The sequence below is a fragment of the Eumetopias jubatus genome, unplaced genomic scaffold (genome assembly GCF_037043125.1).
Source record: "Eumetopias jubatus isolate StellerSeaLion01/CBP00866 unplaced genomic scaffold, mEumJub1_p1.0 scaffold_10, whole genome shotgun sequence".
Classification (NCBI taxonomy): domain Eukaryota; kingdom Metazoa; phylum Chordata; class Mammalia; order Carnivora; family Otariidae; genus Eumetopias; species Eumetopias jubatus.
Window position 1 is genome coordinate 96,711,654 of NW_028274816.1, and position 14,258 is coordinate 96,725,911.

Below are 14,258 nucleotides of genomic sequence, written 5' to 3' on the forward strand. Positions count from 1 at the left end.
ATAGAACCAATGGTGCCCTCTACAAATAGATTTATAACTGAGAAGGTGTCAGATTTTCATTGGTCTTCACACTCTATTAGAAGGAATTCACGCATTTTAAATTAAGTTCATCTCTTCCACGGAACTGTTGCTAAGTGAGCTGGCTTGTGATTCTCCATGCTATCTCCCTCCGTGTAGTGTTGAGCAAGTGCTTTAGAGTCAAGATGCTTGGATTAGCATCTGGGCCCCATTTCTTATTTGCTGTGTGGCTTTTGGGCGAGTGACTTCTCTGTGCCTCAGCTTCCTCATCTGTAAAGTGGGGGGTGAAAACAGATCCTACCTGCTGGGACTGCTGTAAAGATTCAATGACAAAACGCATCCTCAGCCATTAGAACTGTGCCCGATACCATAAGCACTTGGTAAATTACAGCATTATGATCTCTAGGATGTGAGAACTGTATTCACGAGAGAATGAACTAGAAAACCCTTGTTTTCTGTCTTAATGTTGTCCCCCCTCCCCACAATCTTTTTTCCCCTTTACCAAAAATCAAAGTTGTATTTTTAAAATCCTGATATAAATGCAGGTACAGACACTTTTACTACACCCTGAATTTCCAAAGCACAACACAAAAGGGGAAAAAAATGAATAATCAGAAAGCATTCACCAAGCCAGAGATTTGCTTTATCTCCAAAAAGACTTGGAAAATTCAGGCAGTGAGTCAAGACCCAGCTGTGTCTGATGTGCAATGGATTCAGAAATCCTATTTCATGATCAAGGTGAACACAGATACAGGGTGGGAGAGAAGCCTAGCAGAGTTACATATTCTTACTTCAGAATTCTGTCTGGATCCGTGAGAAGCAGAGCAGTCTGCAGGCCCAGCGAATGCTGGGGGACAGAGAAGCGAAGGGAGCTACCGTGGCCTCCAACTCCTGGACTCCTGCCCGCATCCAAGACTCCACCCAGCCCTAGCCTGACTTGTAAAGGAGCCACCTCTCCTTTCCAGAACCCGCAGAGGCATCCAAAGGCCACTGTGCTGTGGGGTTCCGGCGCCTGGAGCCCTGCAGACCTCTCTGCCTCAGTGCCAGGCACACGGGAAATGAGTGTGCCCTCTCCTGTCACCTAGAGCTTGGGCACCGTCTCCTAGTTATGTGCCAGGAAAACGGATCTGGATGGAGTCATGGAGCCTGCTTCCAAAACCTTGCCCTTTAAAACAAAGCCAAGTGTTCTGAAATTATCCTCACTTATTACTGAGTTCAATGTTAGTCATTACCAGATTCACATTTGTAGGAGTAGCAAAACCTATTCAGCTTAATAATGGCTTATTGTGAAGATGTATTCTTGTAAAGCTAAGAAACAGCAGTGAATTCAAATTTAAAAAGATAAACATCTAACATAACTATGGTCTTTTTTGAGTTGGGAAATATTTATTTGAATGGTAGCCTGGAAGAGAAATTTGAGGCAAATTCCAAATCTTCAAACCTTACCTTGCAAATAAATCCTGTTGAAGATTTTCTCAAAAGGCCAAGATTAATGAATTTCCAGGCATGTCCACTGGTGTCCCAACAACTGTCCAAGCCATCTGCCCAAGTTAGAAAACAACCAACATAAGTGAATGCTCCCACTTTTATAGAATCAATTCTCATTTATGGTAATGCTCCTGAGACCAGTGGGGCTCAGGGACGTCACAGAGTCCAGAATTTGAAGTCCTGGTTCAGAATCCTCCTGGTCTATCACTTTATAGCCCTATAAATGTGAGCTGGCAACTTCTCTGAACTCAGTTTCCTTATCAGTAAAATCGAGTTTATTACCTATTTCACCAGGTAGACAGGAAGATTAAAATCTTGGGGAGAGCCTAAGCCTTACGTAAAGGTCAGTCCCCAATTCTCCCTCTGCTTATGAAGCCTACTCCTGCCACCACCTGCTGCTCCAGGGTTGGCATCTTTTTATAAGCCGCTCAACCAAAGCCATTTTGAGATATGAGAGGTTATAACTTTATTATAAAAAATTTTAGGGGCGCCTGGCTGGCTCAGTCAGAAGATCCATGCAACTCTTGATCTTCGGGTCATGAGTTCAAGCCCCAGGCTGGATGTAGAGAATACATAAATAAGTAAATAATAAACTTAAAAAATGTTAACTATCTGATTATCAATGAGGTCATCCACTTATCCGGTACCTTTGGGATGTTAGCAAATCCATCCAGTCGGCCCTGCTGTCCCAAGGAGGAGGATACCAGGATGCATTAATTTCCTCATCTATCACCCATCCATTCTGCACTTTAGCATTCTGCTCACTACATGCTTACCTGCCAGGCGCTGCGTGGGTACTGGGGACACCGAAATGATAAACAAACAGGACCTGCCCTCCAGGGGCTCACAGCTTAGTGGGAGGACAGGGCACCAACATGTCCCTACAAAGGTAAGTTCCACGAGCTTGTAGGCAGGGACAAGTGGGGTGAAATTCCTAAAGGACGGGAGATGTAACCAGGGGGAAAGGCAAGAATGATGTGCTCCACAGGAGGTATGAAGTATGCAAAGCATGGAGGAGAGACAAAGAAGAGGGGGAAAGACAGACACACATCGAAGAATGGCAAGTCGCCTAGGGCGTTGGGCCTTGGAGCGTCCCCAGACTAGAGGCTTCACTTGAGAGCTTGTTAGAAATGCAGAACCTCAGGTCCCAGCCCAGATTTACTGAACCTGAACTTGCCTTTAATAAGATCTCTGGGATATTTGTATGCACATTTGAATCTGAGAAACTCTGCTTTAGGAAGTGTAGAGTATAAAGCAGACACCCTACAAGTAGGCAAGGGCCAGGTGCCCAAGGGCCTTGAATGTCAAGCAAAAGGCACTGAAGCCTCAGCCAGGGAGGGGATCTAAGTGGGAAGCGATGCAATCCAACTGGCATTTTAAAAAGCAGACTGTAGCATGGAAAGAGGGCTGGTGGAAGGTGAGGGCCGTCTGACAGGCTGAGACACCAGGCAAACTGTAGGTGCAGTGCAGCCAGAAACAAGAAGGGCTGGGCCGGGAGTAAAAGCAGAGGGGACGGGGGAACGACTGGGCTTGAGGATGTTCAAGGAAGTACACCTGGCGGAACTTGGTGACCCCTGAGTGTGAGGATAAGGAAAAAGGAGGAACTAAAGAGAAGCTGGAGTTCTGGCCTGGAAAACTAGGCCAGTGAAGGATGCCTTTGCCAAGGCTGAGAAAGCAAGAAGAGAGTGGGCCCCATTCCGTGAGTGTTGTCTCTGAGGGGCAGGCAGGCTGCCCAGAAGGAAACACTAGGAAGCACCTAAGGATCCAGGTCTGTGGCTCAGCAGAGAGCTCCTGGCCGCCAGCAGGAATCCAAGGGCCTGGAGTGCAAGGGGGCTGAAAAGTGTCTTCCCAGACAGTGTGTGGAGCAAGCAGATATGATGTGGAGAAGGAGAGAAGGACAAGACAACCGCAGAGAAACAATGTGAAAAGTAGGAGCTGCTCCAGGAGCCTAGGGAGACATTTGGGAATGAAGGAACAGATAATCACGTCAAATCCTACACAGGATACAGTAAGGACTGAACGCCCCCCCCCCCAATTATACTGGAGGTAATGGTTTTCAACTGGATGGTTCGAATAATGGCATTTTGGAATTGGAACTGATTTTCAGCTGCACTCTTTCCCAAATTTCTCTGATAAGAATCAGCAGAGAATCTCGGCGTCAGAATCTCTCAGAATCGCCAATAAAGCCGCCGGCAAAACCCACGTCTTTAACAAGCACTACAGGTGACTGTCATCGCAGAGGTTTGGACACCCGTCTCAGAGCCTTGCTTCTAGAACTTTAAAGTTGATGAGAGATACCTGGGGTCTTTGATAAGCCGCAGGTTCTGATTCGGTAGGTTTGGGTGGGCCGAGATTCTGCATTTCTAGAAGCTCCCAGGGAACATCTATGCTGGTGGTTGAAGGACCACCCTTGGAGGATCAAGGCTAGAGAAAACACCTGTCTCACTGTGCAGATGAGGAAACAGGTTTCAAGAAGGTAAGCAGTTGATCCAAGGTGACCCAGCTGGTTCGTGGCAGAGCTGAGAGATTTGTCACGCACGAGGGGGTCTCTCTGGATCGTGACTCCATCAGGTGCCCACACTCAGCCTCCAGCAAGGTTGGCAGATTGTGATGTTAGCGAACAAATCATTAACTTCACTTGGACGCCTCCCTCGTCCACCTGCTTCTTCCCTGCCTTGGTCCCTCTCCCTTTCCACGATCCCACCAGGATCTCTCGGCTTCCTTCTCTTTTCCCAAGCCTCCTCTCGGTAGCAGAAAGGCCAGATTAGGGCATGACTGCCACCTCCTCCTGCGGACAGCTGGAGGACTGGTGGGGGGAGAGTCTTACCTAGGTGAGCCCCTGCCAGCCCACCGCTACGTTAGTGCCAGCACAGCTAATTAGACTGGCTGTGGGAGAGGAGAAGGGACCCAGCGCCTCCACGCAGCAACGTGGTGGGGAAAGAACTTTCTTGTGTCTGGCAGGGACGCCAGAGACTACTGGCTGGAAAAGGGTGAGATGATGAGGCCGTGTCCCTCAGTTAACTCTTCGGTGACTCTGAGATCCAAGACTGCTGCCCCTAGGACACCTGGACACACCAGCCCAAAAGAACACTTTTTGAGTTCTGATTCATTCACAGGCTTTTTTATGTCCTTTCCCACCGTGAGTGCTGCTTCCTGACTGCTCTTTTTCTTTTGTGCAGGTGACAGCAGCGAGCACCCCCTGTTCTGTGTTGAATATTCCCCTTACTGTTCCGTCTTTGCTTTCTCCCCCATCCAGCAGCCCAATTCCAATTACTGCTGCCTCCTCCTGCCACTCATGCCACCTGCCTCCCTGGCGGCCCAGGCCCCCTCCCCCCACCTCCCCCCGGGGCCCGTGCCCTCCTTCATGAGCCCGCCGTCCCCGTCCCCGGGGCCCGTGCCCGAGTCCCCGGCCGCCCTGTGCTACTTCCCCGTCTCCTGCCCCACCCCGGCGGAGACCCCTGTGCTGTGCCTGCCGGGCCCCAGGAGGCCCAGTAAAATTTACCTGGTGTGGTAAGTCGCCCTTGGCCAGGCACGCAGCACAGCGCCGTCGGGGAGAGAGGGACGCGAGGCTTCCAGAAGGCAGGTGGACGGAACGGGGGGGGTGGCAGCCGGAGGACGAGGTCACCAACAACTCAGGGGCGGTGAGGTGTGCAGGGGAGCAGGAAGACGAGACAGCCGCTGCCCCTCCTCCCCACCTCCTCGTACGGCCGAGGAGTGAGCAACCAATAAAATCCCGTCATCTCGCGAGACTCCTCCGATTCCTTCACTCCCACGTGGGGGCTCTTCTCTGGCGCCGCGGGCCACGTGACCGGGCGCGAGGCGACGCGCCGCGCAGGTCCCGGGACTGGGCGGGGCGGGGGGGCGCGGTGTCAGGTGCCTCCTGAGGCTCACGCTGGAACCGGAAAGCCCTTCAGAACCGCGCTGAGAGGGGACAAATTAAAGGGTTCAGTCACTGTTTACATTCCCTTTCCTGCCTACTTATTAGGCACCACATTTCCCCAAATCAAAACTCCCACCTCCTGGGCTCCAAAATAAAACATATTTATGGTACATAATTAAGATCTGCTCAGGGAATGTGAGACGACGCACGTTTCCAGCACACCCAAAGCAGCGAATCGACGCGGCCTGTTGTTTGTGACTGTACGGCAAGCTGCCTATCACACCAAGGAAGCACCGGCTCTTGAGATTAAGCTGTAATTCTTCCCACCGTCTAAAGGAAGCGATAAGTTTTAAAAGAAGGCCTCTCTTAGAATCTTGGCACCTCCTAGTCAAGAGGCGGGGAAATGGGCGGGGGGGGGAGGTTTAGGAATTGTAATTTTCTCTGTTTCTTTTCGACTTTGTCAAGAACCGTGTCTGTGTATTGCAAGTGACGTCAAGACCTGAACGATGATCAGGCACATGGAAAGAACATGGACCATTAAGTGGACTTGGTTCTCAGTCAGCAGGGCCTCGTATAAATATAAGATGACTACCTGTCTTTTTCCTTTTCTGGTCAAATTAAGAACTATTCAGTCAACAATTACAGTGTCCCAGCATCATCAAGAGAACTAGGGCAGACACCTTTGATCTAAATAGCCATTGGGTTTCGTTGCTCCTGGAGGCATCACCTTGCTCAGACACTAGAAGAAGTTGCGGTGTAAAGCAAACCAAAATCTCCCCCAAATTCACTGACAGGCTTCAGGGTGTTAAGTTGCGGAAATGAGACTCCTGAGCACAAATCTCTCCCTTCTCTCGAAGGCAAAGGGTCTGTCCTACCCCCCGAAGAGTGTAAATGTATAAATATAACTTGGGTCTTCCTGCAGGTTAATGTATGTCCCATGCCCCAGGGAGGACCATCCTGGAAAGGCCCCAGAGGTCTGAAGTTTGGTTCGATTTGGGTACGGGTAAGGTGATTAGGAACCGGAATCAGGGTCCATACAAGCTATGCAGCCTAGGTCGCCTCATTTGTGACTGCAATTTCAGGTCGTGAAAAAAGAGTATTTTGTTAAGAGTTTGCTTTCCATAGAATCCAAAGGGTATCACAAGGAACAAGTCAACGGTGCAGTCCAATTGGATTACAGTCTTTAAGGTCATGACCAAAATGTCTTACTCATCTTTGTGAACCCTCAAATTATTACATAGCAAAGCACACAGGTATTTGTTGAATGGATTATAATAGGGAGTTGTTATTTGCCTTTTGGATTTTATAGAGGATTGAAGGAGGGGAGTCAGCCAGAACTGCACAGCAATGAAGGCTGCTGAATGGATTTTTCTCAATCCATGAAACCTGCGTAACAAGTTTCTGGTCCAGTCCAGTTCTCTCATGGGAGTGACTTCAGATCCCCAGTTAGTAGTCGTAATAGTAGTAGTAAACTGTTTATGGTAGAAGCTGCGGCTACCATTTAGAGCAACAAATAAACACCTGACACTGAGTGAGGCCGTTTATGTACGTTATCGTGAAACTCGGCAGTAATTCAGCAAGGTAGGAATATTCCCATTTTACAGCCGCAGATACTGAGGTTCAAACGGCCCAAAGTCAGAGGCTCCTGCCCACACTACCAGCTTCACCACCAGACCTATTAAAAACAATCTCTAGGTTTTCAGCTTTATGACTTTAATTTGCTGAAAACTCAGAGACGATATGGTAATTTTTAGAAAGCATTTAAAAGATCTGGTGCTTTGAAGAAAGCATTTTTTTGAACAAGAAGACAGAATAACCTGTTAAATTAAGTCATGTTGGTTGTTTAGCATGAGAAAAAGTTTATTCTACTTTTGGAATCCCCTGTAGTAGCCGGGTAGCTGAATGCATCTTCGGAAATCCTGCAAATCACACTAAGTAATATGACTATGTGTCCTACAGGAGACAAGGCAATATAAGGCTGGCTAAGACAGGATCCTCATCCTTAAGGAGCCTACTGTCCAGTAGGAGAGAAAAGATGCATACCTTAGGCAATGTTAGAATATGCAAATGCTAAAGGTCCTAGGAATCCTGAAAGTTCTGGCCAAAGCAGAGTCAGAGCAGAGACAGGGGCCATAAAACTGGAAACAGACCTAGGAGGACCTCCTGGCTGGGACAGGCTAGGGAAGAAAGGCCCTTGGGGAGGAGGATCACACCCCTGGACTGTGTGAGGGTGTGGAGGGGGCTGGGGGTTGCGGGCATGGGGCTTTGGGCATGTGAAGTTCTGCTGCCTGGCGTGTGAAGGAAATGTGAATATTCTGATGGGATCCCTGCTAGGAATCAAAGTGCAATCCTTGTGCCTAGGACCTCTGGGCCCGAGCCCCAAGCCTTCCCCTTCCCTGGTGCCCCCTCTGTTGCTTCCTCAGTGAGAATTCTGTTGCCTCCTGCCCTGTCATCAGGTGAGGGGCAGGAGGGAGTTGCTGACTGCTGATTACTGGGAGGGATGAGGTCCTAGGTGACTAAGGAGAAACTCTTGGTGCTGAGAAGCTGCCTCCCTCACCTCCTCCGTGCTGGGTCCTATACGGTAAAGCCCCTCCCACTCTCCGTGAGGTCAGGAAACTGTGTCTCATCACCGCCCTACATCCTCTGAAGAATATGTCCTCATTTTCTGGAGAACTCCCTTCTCTCCTTCCTGGTCACCTCTCCAGGCCCCACCAACTCGCCCCACATGAGCCCCCACCACCGGCAGCCCCCTCTTTCTAGCACATCCCCAGTAGAACATAGTCCCCTCTGTCTTGGGGGGCACAGAACCGAGTGCCTCCCCCTCCTGGGGCCCATCAGGAGAAGCAGGTAGTACCCAATCATTGTATTAAACTTGGCTTCATGAGCCGCCCTGGAGAACTTTCATTCATTTCCTGAATCTGGACGAAAACTATTCATGCAATCACAACTTACACTCTGGAACATAAATCCAGTTGTCTTCACGGGCCAAGAATGGCTGCTCTCCCGCACACGACTCAAGGACCTTCCCAGTTTTACCCACGTTGCCTGCTGGCATGGTTATTTGTGAAATTTCTGAACTGTCCAAGAGGGCATGAGCTGGGCAAATTCTCTTGGGAAGATTTAGTTCAGATATTCACAATGTAACTGCCTTTTAAACCCAAGAACTTGCAGAGGGGCGTGGAAAATACCGGAACTCTTGCCCCAAACTCCACAGGCGCTAACGCTTCATACACACACGGAAGAAATGTGAGATTATTCAACCCAATTAGCGACCCAGTTCAAAATGGGAATTAAAAAAAAAATTCATTGGGAACTCGATCTGTGTTAGCATTCCAGCTACCGTCTTCTTGTGAGTTTATCATTCTGGCACAGTGGTGGGTAACACATAACCAAGAAAACAGGTATACTTAATAGCCCAGATGCCTGGAACCTTTCTGGAAGGCCATGTGAGCTGCTAATAAACCACCTGAGGATAGGCAGGAACAAAATAGGCTGTGATTCAACCTTGGAAGAGCAGTTGGGGAGAGGGCCTTTGTATGTCCCAACTGCAGGTTTTGACAGTGTTACCAATATGTCCATCCCAACATCTATGAACTGGAAGCTAGACACTTCTTAGCAAAAGGACACACCCCTTATAGACTCTGCATTACAGGTGTCACACATGCTCATTCATGGTGATAACAACCTTGCAAAGTAGGTATTATTTTCATTTAACAGGTAGGGAAACTGAGGCTTCAAGGGGTGAAGTGATCTGCCCAAGCTCACACAGCTCCAAGGTCCCAGAACCAGGTTCCAGATCCACGTCTTCTCTGACCACCTGGGCCCAGTCTCTTAACTGCCTTCCCCACTGCTGGGCCCTTTGAGTATTCTTTATGCGGAAGCTGTTTCCCTGTAAAAAAAAAAAATAATTATTATTATTGAAAAGCTTTTGTACCTTTCAGCAGCCCAGGCACCACAGATTTTATCAAGGAAGAGGAGGCCAAACCTGGGGAGACTGACAGTCAGCCCAGAAACGCAGAGCCCAAGAGTGCCGGGGGACAGAAGCAGACCGAAGGCACAGGCCCTCAGGGGACCAGGTAAGGACTCGTGGCTCATGCGCCTTGGTCCTCGGAGAGAACTGACTTGCACTGTTACCCCCCCGTATGGTTTTTAGACACTTATGCTTTTATGTGAAGGAGAGTGTACCTTAAAATGAAATGCTTAAAAGGTTTTGAAAACAAACCATTGGATCTAGTTCCTTCTCTGAGAACAGGAAAAGGTAAGGCAGGTGGAGAGTTTTTTCTTTTTTCTCCCATTTATTCCATTAAGCGTGATTGTGCATGGTTTTGAGTGGAGACCAGCAATTTGGCTTCTGGAGAGGGCATCTGGGTGGCAGGTGGTGGGATCAGGGTGGGGAACGAGGGGTGGAGAAGCAGTGTGCAACTCTGGGGATATCTCATCTGGCCCAGGAGGGGTGGGTGCATGGGTGTCTGTGGGTGGCAGACTGCTCACATCTCACAGGGATCTTCTCACCTCCGACCCAGGGTGTCAAGATCTCGGTGTGTAAGAAATAACATCAGAATAAATATATGCTTTATTTCCAAACACTGGTTTAGCGGATACCTCCTCTTTCAGTCCTGAGCATCCAAAGGCCCAAGCCATGCCGCTCCACTGACCACGTTACCCTCCCCTGTGGTGGCAGAAGGAACAGGACCCAAGGAGTCTCCATGGGACTCCAAAGAAAGTGACACTTGACAGCCAACCTTGCCATGGACCTAGTCTTCCCCTTGGAGAAACCACTGAGCGTCCCACTTCCTCACCACCCAATGAATGCAGTAGGCTTTATTTTAACATGTGATCTATGCTTTGGTGGACACCTGTAAATGTAGAACATGATAGTGGCTTGGATGGCTTGGATTAGGGGCAATGAGAGCATATGTGAATCTATAGCGATCAGATTAGACGATGTTAGATCTTAGATTAGATTAGAAGATGTTAGATCTTCTAGTGATCTAACACCTCCTATTGAGAAGGGCAGACCTCCCTTCTAATTCCTCCCAAGTCTTCTTCCAGCCTTGGAGCCTGGGCTGGTCATGTAGACATTCTGGGTTCTGGTTCCCTTGTCTAAAAATCAAGATAATAAAATCTACCTCTCTGCATTGCTATAATAACTAAAGGAAATAATACATTGATGAGCACCTAGCTCTAGTGGGTACAAACTATTGTTAGTTTCTCTCCTGCCACCTCCCCAGTGGCCCTAGTAAGCCCCTGAATATTATCTGAAAGGTGAGGTTCCCCATGCATAGAACGTTCCCAAACCCATGAGGCTCATATAATCCTCCACCTGTTCCCAGAAGACATTTTCTGTTATCCTGAGAGTCACTGAGAATTTGTCCTAATTTTATGGTATATATTCAGTTTTTTCTTATATAAGGATAAGGACTGCTTGTCTTCCCCCAATTTTTTCCTCACTAGTCTCCAATTCTTTCTCTCGCATTCTAAAGTGGTTTGCATAAATTAGAGTAGGAGCCAGATGCTTGAATTGTATCAGGGAGAGATTTGAAGCAAGTGTGACAAAGAAGTAATATATAGAAAGCTCTTACAAATCAATAAGAAAAACATGAATACCTAATAGAAAAATGGGAAGAGGCATAGCAGACAATTTCACAGAAGAAATGCAGGTAGCAAATAAACATTTGAAAAAAACAAAACAAGTTGAATCTAAGTAATACATGTAAATTTGCACAAGATCTATTTGGCCTCCCAAATTGGCTAAGGCTTTTAAAATAGTACTCAATACTGGTAGTGAAATGCGTAGCATTTCCTGGGCACTGGTTGTGTCCTGGTGACACAGCTATGAGAGATGCCTTCATATCCTACCTGTAAGGTATTTGGTACAAACCGGAATTTGGCAACATGTGTGAAGTGTCTTTAGAGGGGTCATATCTTTTGACGTAGCATTCCATGCCCACGAATCTGTTCTCATGAGACACATAGTCAAAGATGTATGAGCAAGGACATTTATCATGGGGTAATTTGTGACAGCAAAAACTGTGAAACAACTTACATACCCAGGAATAGGAGAAGAGTTAAATTATGATACATTTATGTAATGTACTTAATATCCTGCTCTTAAAGAATAATTGAATTTATGGCAGGAAATCATGGTCACAATAAAAAGTTTAGGGAAAGAAAGCAGGACATAATGTTGTATGTACCCTAATATTCCAATTTTGGTTTTTTTTTTTTTTTTTTTAAAGTGTGTCTAGAGAGCTCAGAGTTGTAAATTCAAATGCCTTCAGGGAACAGGCAGATGTGGCAGGAGAAACACATATCCAAGGCTGTGGGGACTGAGGTAAACCAGAACATACAGCCTCCCCCTGAAGGTGGTTGCCTCAGAGTGCAAAGCCTGAGCCAAAGCACTACTGCAGGATGAAAATAGCCTGGGGTTCTTGAGTTGGCAACCCACCTCTAGAATTCCAGAAAAAAAGCAACAGCCCTCTGAGTTTTGGATTTTTTCCTTCTTTTTCATCTTCTTCTGAAAGCTCCAAATTTTCTCCAAATGAATAGCGACTACTTGTATAACCAGAGGAAAACGTTAAAAGTCTATGGCTGTTGGAATATAGGAAGACCACTGGTTGGTCAAGCACATGAAGAAGTCTAGGCCAAAGCCATAGCCTGAGGGCAGACAGATGCTTTTTCCGTCTTCATCTTGTTGCCTCTAGAACATTTGGTCACACCTAGTTGAATTCCCGAATGTGGGAGGCCCTCCCTTCTGAGCTGAAGTCCACACGGGGCCCTAGAGGCATTCGGCAGAATCTGTAGGGCCCGGTCTATGAATAGCACATCCCGGCATACCAAAGGGAGTGTTTAGTCCCAGCCCTGGAGCTATGAAATCTGCTCCCTCTCTGATAGACGTAAGAAATCGGGGTTAAAATAGCATAAATATAGAATGGTGCAGTCGGCCACCTTTAGGGGAAACATGCCAGGAAGGCTGATTGAACCTTTAAAGAGGAAGGCAGTGGTGATGACAAAGAAGAGTGAAGATGCATTCCCTGCAGTAGGTATGCTGGGACCCACAGGAGCCACCCTGCAGCGACACTGGCTTCTGAACGACTGTGGTTCCTGTTGAGTGTCCAGTTCCGTGTTTCAGAAGCTGCCCTAGCTGCTGATTTTGTGTAGGTGTTTCCTGACGCCCAAATTAAATTGGCTCAGGGCAGAGGGGCAGCAGTGTGTTCAGGGACAGACCAGAACATTCAGGTTCCAGCGCTGGTTAGCTAATCTCCGAGGCCCTTCATCAAATTCAAAATGAAAAGTAATCAACCGGAGCCTGCATTTCCAAATCTCCTGTTATCACTTCCCTCCGCCCCTCCCGGCAAAAAAAATTATCAAGAGAATTCAGTTGGTCACATAGAAACATGTGTCACTCAGAACGCGATCCGAACCAGCTCCACTCCTATACGCACACTGCCAGATGCTCAGAGCTTCCTGGAATTGCTGATACATCCCTTACTGGGGTTTCTAAAACCCATGAGGGGCCTGAAAGGAGAGCTTAACTGATTGCTGTTAGAGCTGATGAGTAAAAATGCACACTGCGTCTTCGCTGAGTGTCCTATGCAGTTAACAATAAAAGAGGCTTACAGAGTATTAGGATGTTAGAAACTGGTGCTCCCCGGGAGGCCCTCAATTAAAGTGAGTCAGTATTGACTTGGCCCTTGGCTGGGCCAGATGCTCCAAGGTTTTGCAAATCAAATCCTTGCCTGAGCTAGTACCCACACAGGCCTTCTCGAACCCTCAGAGTCCCGTGCCCTCTATGGGGTGAGTGTCTTCAGAAACTAAACAATAAGGACAGCAGCACCTCATTAGATCCTGCAGGACAGCACAAGGGGGACAGGGCAGGAAGGAACAAGGAAGGGAAATGGAATCAGAGAAGTACTTTCAGGGTCCTATCCACATTGCGAGGGTAAAAAACCCTGAGCAGCACACACATCACAATGGATTAAACAGATTCTCATTTTCACGAGGAAATGGGAAGGCCAGCCAGTTTCTTAAGGGGACACAAGGTAGGGATTAAGAACACATCCCGTAGCATCAGGCAGGCTTGAGTTTGAATGATTGCCCATCACTTACTAGAAATACGATCTTGGGTAACTGATGGGACCTCCCTAAGCCTTGGTGCCCTCAATTATAGTGTGGTGTGATCGTGATACCTGTTTCATAGGGTTGTGAGGCCCAACTGGGTGTATGTAACACAGTTAGTATGGTTCCTGGCCCGTTCAGTACAAGCCCTCAGTAAGTAGTGCTTATTTGTTATTTTTATAAGGTAAGTTTTGACCATGTGATTTCACTGCTAGAAATTCCTACCCATTTGGGCACTTTGCCTCCTCCTCTCTGTACATCTCTTCATACTTTAGAATCAGGAGGTAGGGGAGAAGAAGTCTATCATAGCCAGAGGTTATAGATCAACTGGGGGGCTAGTGACAAAGAGAAGGTAATGATCTCATGAGAGAGTTATAATTTTTATCGCACTAAGCAGTAAATGTAACCAAAATCATCAGGGTAACTGGACACCAGCTTCTAGAGCCTTCCCCCCCCCCCCCATCTGCCAAGGTAGATTATACTTTCCTTAAGATTTTGTAAAGCTGTGTGTGAAGCAGGAGTATCATAAATGTATGCTGAATGAATCCAGATGAGGAGGCACTGGTGGTTTTTGTAGAGTCTGGTTTTCCTTCTCCATAAATGCCGGAACAAAAACCATCATTTGAGAGATTTACCCGTTATCAGCCCTGGCTGACCTGGACTGGACAGTCTTCCCAAAGCTTCTGCAGAAAAGACATGTATCCTCAGGGTCACCCCGTCTCCCCAGAACCAGCCTGAGCTCCACAAATGTACA

General features: G+C 47.6%; 1 protein-coding gene across 1 annotated transcript in view; it reads left to right on the top strand.

Annotated features, from left to right (window-relative positions):
• Positions 1 to 14,258, top strand: part of MARCHF10 (membrane associated ring-CH-type finger 10) — a 79,579-nt gene that overhangs the window by 40,107 nt on the left and 25,214 nt on the right. The window contains exon 5 of the mRNA XM_088027265.1: positions 9,328 to 9,462. Within this exon, the coding sequence (XP_087883391.1) occupies positions 9,328 to 9,462 (135 nt within the window). The remainder of the gene's footprint in view (positions 1 to 9,327; positions 9,463 to 14,258) is intronic.